The 19,884-nt window shown below is 35.6% G+C and overlaps 1 protein-coding gene across 1 annotated transcript; it reads left to right on the forward strand.

Annotated features, from left to right (window-relative positions):
- The first annotated feature begins 245 nt into the window (after positions 1 to 245).
- LOC117332144 (collagen alpha-3(VI) chain-like) lies at positions 246 to 5,282 on the forward strand. The gene is made up of 5 exons (XM_033891029.1): positions 246 to 446; positions 1,394 to 1,504; positions 1,925 to 2,340; positions 4,173 to 4,453; positions 4,696 to 5,282. The coding sequence occupies exons 1-5, from the start codon at positions 396 to 398 to the stop codon at positions 5,280 to 5,282; spliced, it is 1,446 nt and encodes a 481-aa protein (XP_033746920.1). The 5' UTR covers positions 246 to 395.
- The last annotated feature ends 14,602 nt before the right edge of the window (positions 5,283 to 19,884 follow it).

Genomic DNA, 19,884 nt, shown 5'->3' on the forward strand with positions numbered 1-19,884 from the left:
AGTCATCTAAAGACTTGGTGCAAATTCAAATTATTGAACTCGTTTAATAAATTTCATTTCACAAGGCAGTCCATGTAACGTCCTATATATTTGGCTACTATAAAGGCACAACCTTAGTTATTTACGTACCCTGTTTATTGTATATTGTAACAACATTATTCATTATATATATGCAGGTGATATACTCGGGTATCCTATCATTTGGCGACTTTAAATGGCCAACCAACTCCATCCCGGGGCCATCTACATTTTTAGCTCCATTTTGGCTTCCTTGTAGTTGGTATAGGAATCATAATATTTGTTGGAAGGAAGTCACCACTGGACAAGAACTTGAGCCGGTCGGAGAAGAGATAATATCCTACTTTCCAGAACTTGTCAACTTTAATGTCTCCTGGATGTTTGTAGTGTCGTGGATTGATATACCAGTATGCTGGGATACCAGTCAGGTAAACGGTCTTCTGACTATCTGTAAAACACATTTGTAATAGTTTTAAGTTTATATAATAACACATCATGTTTCCCGGATATATTATGGATATTCATATATTCATCCCATAACTACGCTTGTTTCACAACTGATATGGCAGGTGGTAAAATCCGTAGCAGTGTGTTATTGTTTTTGTTTACACACCGCGGTGTGTCTAAGCCTCCGATTGGTCATTTGTGATCCCCAACAAATCTGATTGGCTAACCTCTGGACTTTGACCACGGATTATATTTATTAGTCTCACTCATTTTTTTTTTTTTTTATTTTTTTTTGTCCGTCTTTAAAAGATCAACACGGTTACGTTTTGTGGATTTGCCGGGGGTCAACATTAGTATAACTGGGTGAGAGGGGTTTCTCATGGAAATGTCGATTAATCTGGAGTTTTAGTCGTACGAAATATAATTTGATGATGGCGACGCACGGAAGCGAGATAGTGCATCGATTATAGCGAAGCATAACTGTCACCCCACCTCCCCCTTGGTTCTCGATATAAAGTGGACCCCGATAGCTATGGATGAATTATCAAAACAATTCACAAATTTCTTAATGTAATACAAAATGGTTAAATCGCTGTCCCTAATCGTAGTCATTTGAATGAAACGGTCGCGTCATCTAACGTACGTAACTTAGGCCTTAGCCTAGAGCTTCCCTTTTCCTAGTAAAGTAGAAGCAATAGTTCGGTGTCATTGGGTATGGATATTGTACCAACAGAAAACAAATCAACGAATTAAGACTTTCTTATCATTTCGCTTACCTTTATTACAAATACATATATCCCAAACATAAAAATGTAAAAAAAAAAATCATTTTGGAACATTTGTCTCGTATCAGTAAACTGATGAGATTTCGTGTAAACACACTGCTCAGCACTCCAGCTCTGTTTAAATATGATTGGTTTTCTTCCAGGGTAATACCTTTCAAGCGGTCCTGGTCACTGACGGTATGCTGACTTTTGTCATTTACAACTACAACAAAATACAACCTGTTTCGTATTGTTGTTATAACTACCAACCTCAGGTACATTAAGAAATTAAAAACGTTTATGTATAATACACTTCAAGTACAATACTTAATTCACCCATTTACCTGTTGTCAGAGTGGTTCAGACAAAAGAACAGACAAATTCCTCAGTAAAGGTATTTCATTTAGGGTAAAACTTTACAAGAAACTGCAACATATATTAGAGACATATTATTGTTATACAATGTTTTTGTTTATAACACGCTGTTTTTTTCATTGGTCATTTTTTGCTGTCTATCAAGTGATAAAGCACAAATTTAAGTGCATTTCCATACGGCAGACATAAACAAATATCTTATTCATTTGTTTTCATACGATCACTCTCTCAATTGCATAAAGTTTCTATGTAGTCAAACTCTACAACAATTAATTCTTATCATTTTTTATTTAAATATGTTTGCATATATTGACTTTAAGGTCGGCTTCGACAAAGGAGATAACATCCACTACTACGCTGTGGAGGGATCGGGTACGGAGGATATTGCCACGGTTGTGTCGCGTACCAACGTCAACCGGACAGGCAAGTTCGTCTTCAGACTCAATGGGTATATGGCACGTCCTGTCAAAGTTGCCGACATAGTGTTCGTTATAGATTCTTCCTACAGTGAGGCGAAGTTTTTCGACAATATCCTCCAGTACATAGTGGATGTAACAGACAATCTCATTATAGCCCCTAATGAGACACAGGTAGCTGTTATAAGCTTCTCCAGAATAGCCAGGGTGGAGTTCGACTTTACGTTTTGTCAGAACAACGACTGTGTTCATGAGCGTGTCCTGAATATATCCCAACTCAATAGTACTTCATACATGGACACCGGACTAGACTTGGCAAGGTAGGAACCCTCGTATCCTTATCGATGTTCTAATCACTACATGTACAGTTTAAAGCTTTAGACAGATCTCAGTAAAGATACACAATTTACATTTCAAGACAGCCCTGGCAATTAAAGGCGACAGACAATGCTTTTGGACTTTCCAGTCCAAGAGCTTTACCGTTACCTGCTTGTTTTTTGGCTAGCCGTATAATATTCTTTTGATCCCGGATATGACGCGACAGGTGGCGTTACTGGTCAAGATGAAGTATATGATTAGTCAATGTAACGGAAAATACAAAATGCAGATATGCAATTAAAAACGAAACAAAGTTAAGATTGAATGCAAGCTGAATACGCATGTGGGTTAATGTTGCGTCCCGTTTTGTTGCTCATTAGTGTATTCATGTAAAATATACATTGTTGTACATTGTTGCAACTTGTACATTCCAATGACGTCACATTGTTTACAGATCCCGCGTTGTGTCTGCACTGCCTGACACGAAGGCTTCATTCTGTGTTTTTTAGTGTTTTTGTTAGTTTTCTGATAATTCAATTGATCAGGTATGATTAAATAACCCCAATCAATATGAGGTGTGAATGTAATTTTAAGTTTAAACCGCATGTTGCGAAAAATACTTCAACTTTCACTTTGTCAGTGCATTCGTGATCGCAGCTTCGATCGGCTGTCATGGCAACGACGAGGACGGTGGTTTAATCACAGTGACGAATTTACAAACTTGCATGTGTACAGCCGAAAACTTCTAACTATACCTTATGTCTTTGGAAATCATCTGTAAATAATTAAGTCAATTAATTACGATCCATTGCATTCGTTTATTAACGTTTGTTCATTTCTATATGCCGATTTCGATACTTAAAACACTGAAGAGTTCCAATATTGGAGAATGAACATTAACACTTGCTCTATGAATCGTCCTAGAGCACCCGACTACCCTAAATCAATACTTATGAAACAGGTAAGAGCGTGAAGGTAATTGTATGAGAACAACGAAAAGTGCTGTACATTCTTACGAAAATGGCAAACATCGTCAAAATTACTTAAAAAGTAGTCAATTAATCGGCACTTCTTCAATTAACACCAGTTTATAACGCCGTTATGTAACCATACTTGAATAAATAGAAGAATGTACAGCACTTTTTCTCGGTTTCTTAGCACGATGAATAAGTGTATCATATTTGTTTGTACGACAAAATACGTTGGTCGGGTGCTCTGGCCATATTTACCGACCAAGTGTTAATGTAGTCCTTCGTGCCGGTCACGTGACCACGCGAGAACACGAGGAACGTCGAAAACATCCCGATAAAGACGTTGGACACCTAACATTAAAATCCGATCAAGAAAACAAACAGAACTAACCGGGAAATCATTAAATATTGAATTTATGTTAAAACATGACGTTTTTTGTTCTTTTTAATTATAAATGCAACATTAACCCACATGCGTAAGTGGATATATCTTTTCAAATGAAACATTAATAAAATTATATTCCCAATTCAAATGCAGTCTTATTATCACCAAACATGATTCAAACTGATAAATGTTTGTTATCCGTGCTGAAACGCAATTAGTTCATTAACTTGTTTCACCAGCAGTTTTACATTATAACCACCAGCATTAAAACTATGCCGTTTACCTTTTTTTTAGATATTTCTTGCTTGTTTTAATTCATACAAATTTCCAAACGTTCTTTTTAGAAAATTAGATATAAAATTGTAAAATTTATTGAGTTATAGGTTTTTTGCTCATCCCCATGCTCAATAATTAATTCACGTCGTGTAAATAAGATTATAAAATAAATAAAATTTTCTATCCTATCCTTTTCGTACAGTGACATGTTCCTGTGGACGAAAGGAGGGAGACAGTCAGCCCTGAAATACGTTGTTATGATCAGTGACGGACTGGTAAATAACAGGGACAAGGCCAAAATGAAGGCGAGAGAACTCTCTCAACGACAAGACGGAATCAAAGTGGTAGGCGTGGGACTTGGCAGGTCTGTGTATCACACAGTGTTGGAGAGTGTGGCCTTCAATAGCTCGTACTTACTGGCACCAGATCCTTACAAACTACTTCACCTCCTACAATGGGATCTACACGACCCGAACGTTACAGGTAGATTACACGTGATTGTGGTTTTGTAATAATTAAACATTTTACTGGTTATTAATCTGGCGAAGGTTTCATCTACCAGTAAGACAATTCATTTTTCTTTAGGAAAGCATTCTTGGATTGCAGGGGAAACCCATAATTAAGGAAATTTCCTTGAACTTATGTTTTACTTAATTTGAAACTATGGAATTTTCTTAACGAATCTTCATAAAATAAGGGCCAGTTTTGTTTACCTTTCTTTACAGGTTGTGTACATAACTTCAGTGCTGATATACTTGTAATAGTGGAAACCTCGGCGTCACAGGGCAACAAATCCTTCAAGAAAGCGCTGACATTCCTACAAACATTTCTCGATAAATTCAACCCCAGTCATACTAATAACGCCATAACCATCAGTGTAGCTGTATATAACAGTTCCACAAACTATGTCATACGGGAATGTCCACTGTCGAATCTACAGTATATAATGGATGTCATAAGGACACTGGGAAAATCCCAAGATCAAGAACAGGGCTGGGATCATATGCTGAGGTTTGTTGATAATCATACTTCCTACAGCAGTGTTACAACTCATAAATACGCCATGTTTGTAACAACTGGGTCTGTACCAGAGAAATCAGTGGCGCACGTGAAGACGAAACTCATGCATCTGCGTGACAACAACAATGTGCGGGTGGTGATGGTAGGAATCACTGACCACACGAACTGGAAAGTAGTAGAACATGTGTACGAGTGTGGATTCTATACCTTCTCCACCGAGGATGTAGACATTGTGTCACGTGTTCTTTGGAACGACATAAAATCCACGAACTGTACCAAACTGGAGAAATAATGCCTTTCCGAATTGGTGTGTTACGTAAAGAAATGTAAGATGTTTTAAATGTTTTTGTGTTGATGATTTGAATTTGTATATACAGGTGTGTTATGGAAACGAAATATGCTCCCCCATCACTCGACAATTCGTTAAGGTTTTCGCTAGATCACTGTTTAACAAAGTTTCTTTTACTTAATACCAAAATACCAAACGAAAGTTACCTTACGACAATAAAGAAAATAAGATCATTTAACTATGTCTATACTGGCACCCAGTCTCTAGAATGTTAAAATTATTAATAAATGTTATCTTTGTGATTTTGGTCTATGATATGTCTAATTCTGGAGGTTCGAGTTAAGTCCTTTACGTTTCTAGTTGAGTATAAACATGTCAATCCATTCAAATCAGTAAGATAATTTAAAGCTATTGTCTCAGAACACACCAATAAAGAAAACAATAACAAACTAAAGCAGAATTTTAAAAGTTTAAAAAGCTTGACAGCTATTTCATCGGCATCTTTAGTGCCTCCATGATATTAAAAAACATATTTCAAATATTTATGATCAAATCCATCCTACTTTAAATGTAGCTATGGTAACAGGAAGTGTATCCCCTTGACTCTGTAAGATTTACTTCCCTTCTTCAGGGCAACGCATCAAAACATATATAACGCAGGTAAAATGCTTTCAGTGCTCAATAATCATTTTATGATTAAACTTGGTCTTGGAATTAGCCTGTTTTGTTATTGTTGTTGTTTTTTGTTTTGTTTTTGTTTTTGTTTGTAAATATGAGGACATATGACCAGGAAATGAGAACAATTATCTCCCCATCTCCTAAATGCATTTTAGCTAGCATTTTAGTCCAAATACTTTGCCGACAGTTAAACATCCATATCCTGTATTAGCATTATTTTCAGTCCCACAGCCTTATTACAGTAATACGTCAAATTCATGAAGAAGGTTATTCTGTTCTTTCCACTGATACAAAGCACTCTCAAAAATGTTTCCAGTGAACTAAAACTGTCCGATAAAGTTTTAAACAGTGTAACTTGCCTGGTTATGAATGGAGAATATATTTCTTAATATTTTTATATCAACTTTATTGTTCAATGTACTTTATCCATGACTGTCCTAATGTAGACAGATATATGATAGTCTAGACACTTGTGTGTACTTTATCGGTGACGGTCCTAATATGATAGTTTAGACACGTGTGTGTACTTTATCCATGACTGTCCTAATGTAGACACATATATGATAGTTTAGACACTTGTGTGTACTTTATCGTTGACTGTCCTAATGTAGACAGATATATGATAGTTTAAACACTTGTCTGTACTTTGTCGTTGACTGTCCAAATGTAGACACATATATGATAGTTTAAACACTTGTGTGTACTTTATCGGTGACTGTCCTAATGTAGACAGATATACGATAGTTTAAACACTTGTGTGTACTTTATCGGTCACTGTCCTAATGTAGACAGATATATGATAGTCTAGACACTTGTCTGTACTTTATCGGTGACTGTCCTAATGTAGACAGATATATGATAGTTTAAACACTTGTGTGTACTTTATCGGTGACTGTCCTAATGTAGACAGATATACGATAGTTTAAACACTTGTGTGTACTTTATCGGTGACGGTCCTAATGTAGACAGATATATGATAGTCTAGACACTTGTGTGTACTTTATCGGTCACTGTCCTAATGTTAACAGATATATGATAGTCTAGACACTTGTCTTTACCTTATCGGTCACTGTCCTTTTGTAGACAGATATATGATAGTTTAGACACTTGTGTGCACTTTATAGGTGATTGTCCTAATGTAGACAGATATATGATAGTCTAGACACTTGTGTGTACTTTATCGGTCACTGTCCTTTTGAAGACAGATATATGATAGTTTAGACACTTGTGTGCACTTTATCGGTCACTGTCCTTTTGTAGACACATATATGATAGTCTAGACACTTGTGTGTACTTTATCGGTGACGGTCCTAATGTAGACAGATATATGATAGTCTAGACACTTGTGTGTACTTTATCGGTCACTGTCCTTTTGTAGACACATATATGATAGTCTAGACACTTGTGTGTACTTTATCGGTGACGATCCTAATGTAGACAGATATATGATAGTCTAGACACTTGTGTGTACTTTATAGGTGATTGTCCTAATGTAGACACATATATGATAGTCTTTACACTTGTGTGTACTTTATCATTGACTGACCTAATGTAGACAGATACATGATAGTTTAGACACGTGTGTGTACTTTATCCTTGACCGTCCTAATGTAGACACATATATGATAGTTTAAACACTTGTGTGTACTTTATCGGTCACTGTCCTAATGGAGACAGATATATGATAGTCTATACACCTGTATTTAAGAATTATGCTAATTATATATATATCTATATATATAAATTACTGCAAAATAAACATTTATTTCAATAAGATAAGATTAATGTACCATATATGTAATATGTATTATCATTGTTTATGGTTATTGTGTATTTATATCACCATTTTATATTGGATGTATATTTTTTAACCTTGTATACAAATATTGTGCAATATGTAATTAGATTGTATATGGATATTGTGTTATTTATTGTGATCATAATACATAGGATCCTCTGAGAAATCCAAATTAAATTCCTACTATACTTAAGTTCTAAATAGAATAACACCAATACGTGTTTGGGAAACTGATCTAAACCCTAAATTTCAGAATTCAGATTCCCAGCCTCCTTAAATGCCCGAGACAAAAAAAAATAGGCATAACGTCGAGATTCGAATATCCATTAATCTGAAACCATATTTAATATTGTTAGATATCCGAGGAAAACCGTTAATTTCAGTTAATTTGTTAACCGGGGTAATTCATCCTCGCTCATTCAAAGTACAATGTATGCAATTCAACACTCTACGATCGCTGACAGGGTCATACAAAAGTTGACTATGAAATTCTTGTCTCCAACTCACATTAATGTTATCCTTGTGCCCTTTTTATGAATTTAATGCATAGTGTGTCCTGTAATATGATATAAATATATTAATGTGGTTTTGTGTATTATAAGTACTGAAGTTTATTTGTATTAACAGCTTTTATGTCAAGTTTGTGTATATATAGACAATAAAACCTTTATTCCTATCTAAACGGGAATTCGGTTATCACATCATTAATATAATATTTCCGATAGTTTTGTTTTCCATCCTTTCAATTATAACTTTTATATCACAGGAAGCCAAGTAGGGGTTTTACTACAGAGTAAGCTGGCGAATAAGTGTTTACATTAGTTTTACAGAACAATAATAACATATTATGATGCGCAGGAATGCCAGGTGGTAAGATAAAAAAAAAACTCTGTTTACAGCTATAAATAGGTAATAGGATTGACGATCTTCAACGCTTTGTTAGTTGAATGTATATATGACCCAATGATCAACCCATACTGTCAAATCATTAGTTGTTGTAAATATCAAAAGAAAAATAGAAACATTGATGTCACTGCTTTGTCTTATTTGTTAATTATCAACATTTTACACTTTCTTAAAATATAAATGTATACTGTGTGTGTATATTTGAATATGAATAAAGTTGTTAAAACACCTATATATATTTAACTGCTACATTGCAGACCGTCAACTCTACAAAAGATATGTGATTCAAATACACAAAAAGACTGAGAAGTCCAACAATTTATTAGAATAAAAACCCACATTATCACCATTCCCATCGACATCATCTAGCGTGACAGACCTCACCAAACATTGTTTTCATATCCACAAATTCCATAACTAGAGAGGCAAAGTGGAAATAAAAAATAAAACTTCAAAGGCTGCCAAATTGAACAAGCAAGAGTTCGGCGGATCAAATTTTGATGTAGGGTGCAGTATATTTCATTTTGGCTTTTCTAATATCCTGAAAAAGATTCCCAAGGGAAGTGAAATGTGAAAAACTCCTTTTAATAGTAAAACAAATAATACTATAATGCAAGAGAACATTACAAACTTATCTCGAAAAAAAACCAACGATTATTACATAGTCAAAAACCTGCCATTTTTGGGACATCAAAACATATTGACAAAAGACAGAATCTGTCTCAGAAAGTTTCCATTTTCTGCAAGAATCCAGAGAAATCAGTTGAAGAGGAATTGCTGTTGTCGTTAATAATTATATACCACAAGCGCATATAACCCTCAAAACAAACCTGTAAAGTATAGCTGCACTACACATATTTGGTATATACCAATTCATACATGATCAAATAGTTGTTATGATCATGCGTTAGTTGAAAGAATTTAACCAACCAAATTTCTGCCTAATTTTGAATTTTATAAATGTCCGTAAACACCAGTTTTTATTCCTCCATAAACGATGAATTGGCTGTCAGGGTTAGCAACCCCGTGGGCCAGCCCCTAGTACATTTGGTGTCCACACAAAACACGTAAATATACAGGTAAATCGATTGAAATCAGTTTTTAATCATTAGGTTATTTCGTACAAAGGTATTATCTCATAACACAACAATACGTCTTAACAGAGCAAAATACCAATAATAAAATCAAACAGATGTTGTTTAATATGCTTGGAACCTGTTTTATAGACAGCTTCAATACCACCATGATCTAAATAAAAGACAAATTTTCAAATATAATGACCGAATTTAATCTACTACTTCATGTATAAAATAATGTAAAGGTCTAATGTGTTAAGTGACCGCAACAGTGACAGTTTGTTTGTATTAACATGTAGCGTCAGTCCAAGATTGATTTGGTTTGTTTTTGTTTAACGTCCTATTAACAGCCAGTGTCATTTAAGGACGTGCCAGGTTTTGGAGGTGGAGGAAAGCCGGAGTACCCGGAGAAAAATCACCGGCCTACGGTCAGTACCTGGCAACTGCTCCACGTAGGTTTCAAAGTAGCAACCCAGAGGTGGAGGGCTAGTGATAAAGTGTCGGGACACATTAACCACTCGGCCACCGCGGCCCCTTCAAGATTGAACAATATTGTTTAGACAGTCATGTTTAAACCTAGCCATGGTAACAGCATTTGTCTCCCCCTTTGCTTTTTCAAGATTTATTCCCTTCTGTTGTATAGCAGCCAGCACATCAACACATACAACACAGATCACATCTATTAAAAGGGCATTTCTTTCTTTGAATAAAGTTACGGTTGTAAGAAATGGAACTTAATGTGAAATATGTATTTTCCCCAAGTAGTGAAAGTATAATCTTTACATTAATAGAACAGTTTTACACTCAAGTTAAACCACAGTTCTTCAGGTATTAAGTCCTATAAATTCTTATTTCGCCTCGAACTATCACAAATAAACGCAAAGATAAACGGTATTTGTGTAGGATTTGTCTCTTTTTTTATATACATTTCGGCGTTATATTCATTCCCAGTAGGCACAAACACTCATATAATCCTCGTTAGGACATAGATTCCATCAATAAAAAGTTTGCACATTTCTGCTGTCCGAACGAAGGAATGCCCCTTTTAATGAATACAGTGGATATGTGTATCAACACTACAGAACTAAAATATTTAGTGATGTTATTCCTATATGATATAATGCTTAATTCTTGTCCACAAGCTCCTGAAGACATCATACTTAGTATGCTACTATACGCCTTGATTACGCTCAGAATCCTTTTGTTACGTCCATTATCACGAAATTAGGTCTAATATCACCTTTAAAGGCATAAATCACCTTATCAGGCTCCATTTTGATAGCCCGTCTTTTTCACTCAGATTAGTTTAGGTTCAGTATCTGACTGTTAGATTTGTTGATCACAACCTTTGATTTTTGCAAAATCTTAATTAATACATTACCAATTCATAGCTTTATATACATAATGAATAGAGATAAATTTAACATGATTTTTAGCATTGGTTCGTGATGTTTGCTTTGAACAGGTGAGCCGGAAACGAGGAGAAACAAATTATGTTCATCTTACCATCATGAATGGGAGTTTGTCCCTTGGTTCGTGATGTTTGCTTTGAACTGGTGAGCCGGAAACGAGGAGAAACAAATTATGTTCATCTTACCATCATGAATGGGAGTTTGTCCCTGAAACTCTGGTGAGTTAACCTGTCATATGACCTTGCGTTCTCCTGGATACAATGTGTGCTGGTATGTGTTTCCTATGATTTATGATTCAGCATAGTTAAGATCTCCTTGGATAAATATACCATAGCTATCATGTTAGCTGAAAAAAAACCATTTAATATCATACTGCACTCAAATCTCCTCGTACTACAGTATCTAAATATAGAGGTGTACCCATATATAGGACAAATGCGAGGTTAAAATTCAAACACAAATCAAGGACATCATACACTATGCAGAAGCATTGTTCTATTTCACAGCCTTAATTTAGTAATACAAATGTCAAATACTTGAAGGATATTCCTTTGCTTTCATCAATAAAACCCACTAAAACATGTTTTCATAACATTAAATCTGTCCGGTACATGTTCTGTTCATGGTTATGACTGGAGATCAACTTCTTTATTGGTCGTTATAGATACAAATGGAGGTCACAAAAGTAAATATTTCTGTAAAAATACAATGTTGTAGTAAATATTTAATGTTGATGAATAAACATTACTTTGAAATGAAATGCAGGGCAGATTTCCCCACAGTTGAGATTTGAAAGACACTGAAGAAGACCTTAAAGATGTACATAAATCTTCTAAATCGTTCAATTACATGCAAAGATGAACAAAATAGTTCACCAATATTGAAGATATACAACTTGAGAGCGAGAAAGGAAAATTTAAACCAAAAGATAACATAATATTGACGAATGCAAGAATTATTGAAGTTTTGACAAACTAGGAATATAACTCTAAAATCCCAATATTTCTATACCAATAGGCTGAAAGATCCATGTTAATGATTAACACTGATAACATTTAGTCCATGGTGCTGTGACCTAGAGAGGTCCAGGAGAACAAAGATATCTTAAACTAGATAAAATGTTGATACATCTGTCCAGGGTAGGACAAAGACATCTCAAACTAGATTAAGCGTTGATACATCTGTCCAGGGTAGGACAAAGACATCTCAAACTAGATCAAATATTCATACATCTGTCCGGGGTAGGACAAAGATCTTTCAAACTAGATAAAATGTTGATACATTTGTCCAGAGTAACACAACGATATCTCATTCTAGGTAAATTGTGGATGCAATAGACCATTTGCCGGTTCCCGATATGTTAGGATTTAGAGTGCTCTCCATTGAAACAAAAAAGAGTTCCACCGGACAAAACGTTGACGTTCGATACATAAACGTATAGCCTACTATGCAGTATGCCCTACGAAAATGGGCTTACTAGAAATATCCGTGTGCCAGTTTTTTTCTGATGGCAAGGGGCGTTACGGTCACATGGTATAGCCTAATAAGGAGATGCTTAGGGAAATTGTCAAAGTTGTTTCAACACTAAATATACCCGTATTCTTGAGGACATGAAGCGAAAAGTTAGCTTCGGATTAGATATTGCCGGTGTTAATCCTTTTGATCTAAAATTGTATACTAAAGACTTTACAAACATCCCCGAGTTTGGTTTGATCGATATTTTAAATTATATGAAATGTAACAAGACGGAATACGACGAGAGAAAAAAATAAAGCCTACAAATCTTTCGAAGACTAGATCTAGATTCTATAGGTTTTTTTACGACTGACATGTTCATATTTTAGAGTTTAACCCCGTTTCAGAAACAAGTTCAGTTTGCTGATTTAGATCAGAGGTTAAGCCGACCCAAAGAGATCAAACATATTTTTAAAAATAATGTAATAACCTAAGGTTTGTCGTGGACAAGAAAGCCGGCTGTGTGATTACAGGACACTGTGAATGTATTGGAGGGCGAAAATCAGTTTAAATAACCATGGCGAGTAGCGTAGATTGATATGGTCTGTTGATTTCAGTTTTGTGTATTGTTAATGTAATTTGTAAACATAGAAATTGAACAATATTGTACAACAATTATGTCTTCATCGTTATGTGCAACACTGTTCTCATTCTCTCTGATGTTGTAACATGGTTCTCAAGATTTTCCTTTTACCTAAAAGAGTGCTACAACTGTAAGATTTTCAGTTGCAGTACATACACGGCTGTTTCAAACCGTACTACAGCTGAAAAACAGTTGTTGGAACACTTTCAGTCTCCGTCCACTGTAGAATAGCGACATAAAATGTGTAAGCGGGAAGTATTTAGATATCAAAAGAGACAAATAAAATAGCTTGAAGCGCAATTTTAATGTTTTCAAATACCAGTATAGAAAAGAGAAGCAGATACATACACATATATGTAACAACACGATTTCCTTGGAACTGAAGCAAATGTCTCGAAGATGGGCCCATTTCCTCATTTTACTTGTCAAGTTAAAATATTTGACACGGCATCTTTCCTACAATAAAAAAAAATTACACACAGGGACACGTCACGATTGCGAGTTCGAAACCTACGTGGGGCAGTTGCCAGATACTGACCGTATGCCAGTGGGGTTTTTCTCTGGGTACTCCGGCTTCCCTCCACCTCCAAACCTGGCACGTCCTTAAATGGCACTGGCTGTGCAAACCTAAACGTCACGATTGAATGTCTTATGATAATTTTTTGCTATTTACACAATATGACTAACCTATATCTAGCCCGAGTTTCCCCTGGCCCTGACACCAGACATGGTATCAGAGCCAGAGGAAATTTGGGCTAAACTATACCATGCGACCGTGCCCCTGTGGTTTCCATGATAATCAGAGAAATGTTAATAAAAATGGGAACAAGGGATCTGTTTTTGTTTGCAAATACAAGTATAGTTAAATGCTATGACGCTAAGTAGATGCCGGGAGTATGCTTGTATATGTAGGTTTACAACATCTACAGGCAGAACGATTCTTCAGCAACATTTAATGTTTATTTTAACAAAGTGACACCTGTTATTTGTGGTGGCATCGGTCAAAGGCTTCCCGAACACATATCAGTAATTCTGTAGAAGATCCCGGCTCTCCGCGAAAGAAAACTAGTCATTGACATCTATTCTTATAACAGACATATGTTGAACACTTCGGAAGTCACAGTTTCACTATATATATATATGGTTGTAAGTTTTTGTTTAGTTTAAACATATTTCATTGCCAATAACAGCAAAAGGATTGAGCACAAGTTACAAGAATATTATAAACGACCGTTCCTAATGATATTATTATGTATGTATACATCATAAGATGGCTATAGAAATGTATAAGTATGTACAGCATTATTAGATGAGAAAAGCGGAAAGAGTGAGAGTGAAGGAGGGAGAGATCATGGTATTAAATGGACAATGGAAAAATAATAGATGCATGATAGTTACAATGTAAAAACATCTTAATCACAAGTTGAACAGTATTTAAGTAGTACAAAAACTAACATACACACACATTTATGGTACATTTGACTCGTATATTATCATTATATTAGTGGTACGTCAGATCTGGGAGATATTTTCCGACAAGGACAGCACAAGTGATACACTAGTACCACTCCTTTGTGCAAAAACACTCTCTCTTAAAAAAAAACTGCTTTCCGGATTGACCATGCACGTGCACATCACCTGTCCGATTTAATGTAGGCGGGGCCATGTTACAACACATTTGAAGTATTTTTTAAAGTACTACAACTGGGGTATCTGAAATGGAATCGCGGGTGGAGCCAAACTTGTGACTGATGTCACGCACGTTCGTTCTGCACCCACGATTCCATTTCAGATACCCCAGTTATTTTTTTGTAGTACTTTTCAAAATACTACAAGGTATGTTAGATGCACAACTGAAAATGCAAGTGTATTGCAGAAATATGTTTCATAATCTGAAAAAAACACCGACACTTTTGATTGCACAAATTTAAATCTGGTCCCAGTTGATTGAAAAATTCAGCACGTCGTGTTAATCAAATATAACCAGAACACAACAAAAATAACAACAATATATGTAACAGTTTTTTGTTGGTTTTTTTTTTAAGCAAATTATCAATGTAAAATTTACATGAGCTGTCATTTCTTCCCATTGTGACAGGGCGATAAATTTGATATGAGACAGCGACAGAGTAGGGGAAGAGAAACAGACTGGCAAGTATGTATGTCCAATTGATGAGTCTGGACATTGCCCTAGGTAACTCACCGAGTGTCAAGAGAGGTCACATTTTAATTGAAGTGTCAGATCGTTAAGTATAATAAAGGGGGACTTATCAATAGACTGTTTAGATAAGGCTATGTTTATAAATGAATTAATGCATGAAATTGTTCTATCGGATGAGGAATGGAAGTTTATGGTTTTACAGATAAAGGGAGCCAGTGGCGTGAGAATGGGTGTGCCTGGACAGGGTGATTAGGATAATGGTATGTAGCATGAATGGTCAGTCGAGTGTGAGCAGCGAGGAGTGAGGATGGGACAGAGGAGCGCGGATGGGACAGCGTGTGGAAGTTTGACTCATGTACTGTAAATATATGTGACATGTAAATATAACTTGTAAAATACATGTATGTGAATAAACTGTAAATAGAAAACTGTCGTATTATCGTTGTGTGATAAGCAAACCAGTGGCTCCGTCACACCATTCTGAATTTATTCTGGAGATCTTCAGTTGAGAACTCATGCAAATGGTCCATAGTGACATCAGTCTGAACTCCTATCTGAATCCGGCTGTGAATATTAGCTGATGATGCTGTTTGTTGGGGTTATACGACATTAAGATGTATAACGTTAGACTAATATGTGTGTTTGTGTAAAATACCGAATGACCTGTATAGTGACAATAGTCAGAAGAGTTCGGAGTCTCCACTATTTAATCCACTAAATAATTTGTCGACGGATCCTTACAGAACAAATGACTGCAGGTATTTTATTAAAGATTCTATTTCTATTCTTATATTCGTGTAGAAGCGAAAATATGCGCTGGACTTAAGCCTAGTTTCAGTTTACCGCTTCGTGTGTCCGGTTGTTCCGGTCGCCGCTTAGGTGATTGAAAAAAAATCGCTTACATCATTGAGAACCGGCAAATCATCTATTGTATACAAGGTTAGAGCAAAATATCCCACATCAGGTTAAAATTTTGATACACATACCCAGGGTTAGACCCGGATTCCCTAAACCAGGTAAAATTGGATACACCTGTCCCTGGTAAATGACCAGGATTTATCATGTTCATTAACAAAAGCTACTTTTTAAATGTAAGATATAACTAAAATCTCATCAAATTGATATCAGCCTGGGTGGTATCACATCCCCTAACAGGTGATACCACACCCGATATAAATGTGATATCGCACCTTCCGCTATTATTGTGTTTTAATGTAACACACAAATTATTGGCACGGACTATCTGTGGGTTTTTTTTCATGGAAATAAAATAATAAAAGAATAATTTACAAAGCCCCCTCCAACTTTCTGGACGGTGCCGCTTCCGGATTAGGATTTGCTTATTTGTGTTACACGGCAGAGACTAAAGAGGAATCAGTAGCAAGGACTTTACTTTTGAGGTGATAAAAAACAGTTTATGGTATGATCATTTTGATATTACACCCTCTGGCTGATAACAGCACTCTCGGTATGATAAGGGGTGTGATATCAAACTTTTCAAAAAAATCTCTGAATCTCACACCAGGAAAAGGAGGGGATGCGTTCCAGCGATGTTAGAATCGGAAGAGCAATTTTTTAAGATGTAAAAAAGGTATCAAGTCTCACCTTAGATAACAAAATCGATAATTATACCATATTATGCCTACTTAAGTTTTCTCGAAGGAGAATTTAAAAATAATTCCTTGTTTGATTATGTAAACAAGCATTTACCTCAAGAATACTCATCAGACATGTACACATTTGCTTTACTTCATAAAATTAACATATCTTTGAGTGTATGCACTTGTGTTCAAATATTGATCAATTGCGAATTTTATATTACATGAGCGTTGGAGAGTAAATGTGTGTTTTATTGAGCAATGTATGCTTTAGATATATGTTATCGGTTGAACTTTGAACTCTGCATTTTGCACGCCGACAAAACCAGACTATAGAAACAAAATATAGCGATAGACAGAGTCCTCTAGCCGCCAGTAACTAAGTAACCAATGCATATCGTCATTGTTTTTTATTCGTACCAGTAACGTTATCTGCTGTTGATCTAGATTAATTTTTAACCAATGATTGTACAGAATCTACTTCCCTTTCGTCCCGACTGCGGCGTTCACCTGAGACAAAATGTTACATGGTACGTGTTTAGTGGCTATATACACCGTCTTCCATACCTGGATTTGGAGATATGGACATTGTTCTATTCCTATTAGTGACTTTTATGACGCTGGAAATACAAATTGTTTAAATTATAATGTGAACGGCTGGCGACAACACATAGAACTTGCTACCGATTTTGACTTTTTCGGAGATAAATATAGAAGTATTTGGGTAAGTATTCTAACTTATGACTTCTCGATATTCGTCTTGGTGTGTCCTGTGGACAAATGCAGCAATGTTAGCCTAAAACTTGTTGTGACACATACGTAATGTTTACATGTCACCTCAATCTGGGGATTCCCATTACTATTTTTAGACGCAATCAAAGAAGAAAAAAGAAGTTTCTGATATCGTGAACATAATCAGTAACCATCCAAGAATGAAACAATTCCTAATGAAACAATAATAATTGTTTTCTTATTTCACCAGATATTCCAGAAAAGTGTTGGTATCATATCTAAAATGATAGTAAGGTCTCCATGCTTTGCATGTGAATTGAATGTACTATATACAGCTACATATGAACAGGTGTATGCTGTACAAATATGGAGGACCAACACAGGAATACCGTATTTGTCCAGTTTTGCCGAAACTGTGTAGTTCGTACTTAGATATGAATTTGGGAGTTTTTGCTTATTTTCTAAAAGATCTGTCATATAACAAATATCAAACCCGTGCGTATGTAATACTTTGTACTGTATATTACTTTTAAACATATCAAGCTACCCAGTATGAAGAAAATATCTTATTTTGTTATTACTTTTCATCTGTATGACAAGCAGTGCCCTTAATCTATACTGAGGGAATTGTACTTCCGTAGGCAAAACTTTTGTTTTATATCCATGTATGTACATGTACTTGAAAACATTTTTTTTTTTTAATTTTCATTGATGTTACCATCATTTTGTCATTCATGTTTCTTTTTCCCTATAACAGACAATAACATAATAGAAAATTTAGATTCTGACCTACATGTACAGAGGATATGTTTATCGAAAGTTATTAATATTGCCTTTCAAAAAAAGACGGACAATGTGAACTGAATCAGGACAAGGTAACTCCAATAACACGGTAACATCATGACAACCCAAATGTACAGTTCCAGTTCTACTTACTTTTGATGATCTCTGGATATACTAAGGTCAAATCTTGCCGCTTTCAAAATACATGAAGAGGCAGTCTAGCTTTATTTCATGCTATTTTGGTTACCAAAAAGATTATTCTGAACTAGAATATGTTATGGTATCATGATTAACATTTTAACTGGGGACAGGCATAAATTAGCATCTAGATAATAATTTTCAGAATATATATGTAAGAAAGCATGGTGAAATAAAAACATTTGAAAAAATTATGTTTGCTGATTACACTTAGTTTAGATTAAAAATGAGATTTTTCCTATTTTGGTGCGTTACACAATTTACAATATTCATACTTTTGTTGATTTTGATAGTACACAGTATTGTTAATCTATATTTATGAAAAACATCAAGAAAACAATTACAATCAATACGTCAGTATTCCTTAAAATAAGCTTAAAGTTAGGGGACAGAAATTTGGACAGTTTCTAATAATGACTCATCTAAAATTACATATACATGTATATATACAGGTAACATACGTTGGTATCCTACTATTTGACGGCCCCAAATGGCCTAGCCTTACTTCTTCCATCCCGGGACCAGTTACACACTTAGCTCTACTTTGGCACAATACTTGCTGGTATCATCCTATTACGTGGGCTCCTTGTTGGAAGGAAATCATCACTGGACACGAACTTGAGCGGGTCGGAGACGAGATCATATCCTACTTTCCAGAACTTGTCAACTTCAAAGTCTCCTGGATGTTTATAGTGTCGTGGATTGATATGCAGCCATGCTGGGATACCAGTCTGGTAAACTATTTTCTGTTTAAATGAATGTATATACATAGGCGGATCCAGGCGGGGGCACAGCTGACATAGGCGGATCCAGGCGGGGGCACAGCTGACAGCCCCCCCCCCCCCCCCCCCCCCCCTCCCATTCCCCACCCCTAAATGTTGTCAAGTGACCATTTTTCGCATTAACTAAAACAAAGAATTATATCATCAGATAGCACTCAACTCACATATTTGGTAGAAATATTTATAAATAATTCGCGGATCCGCCCCAAATCAGACTTATACAGTTTTGATACTTTTACATTTATGTATATATAACAATCGAGAGAGTATTGAATATGTCTCATTTTCAAGACAATGGCTATTGTTTGCACACGATTTCCACACGTAGTGTGTAGAAAAGTATATCCTAGCAATGACATCTAAAATGATGTTTATGTATATTT

Source organism: Pecten maximus, chromosome 8 (genome assembly GCF_902652985.1).
Source record: "Pecten maximus chromosome 8, xPecMax1.1, whole genome shotgun sequence".
NCBI classification, from domain to species: Eukaryota; Metazoa; Mollusca; class Bivalvia; order Pectinida; family Pectinidae; genus Pecten; species Pecten maximus.

What these genes read in the sequence shown, in the direction of transcription:
- LOC117332144 (XM_033891029.1), top strand. Translation starts at nt 396, where the DNA reads ATGTTTGTAGTGTCGTGGATTGATATACCAGTATGCTGGGATACCAGT. An exon ending in TATGCTGGGATACCAGTCAG is followed by an intron (nt 447 to 1,393) that starts GTAAACGGTCTT and finishes GTTTTCTTCCAG; the next exon opens with GGTAATACCTTTCAAGCGGT. An exon ending in ACACGACCCGAACGTTACAG is followed by an intron (nt 4,454 to 4,695) that starts GTAGATTACACG and finishes CTTTCTTTACAG; the next exon opens with GTTGTGTACATAACTTCAGT.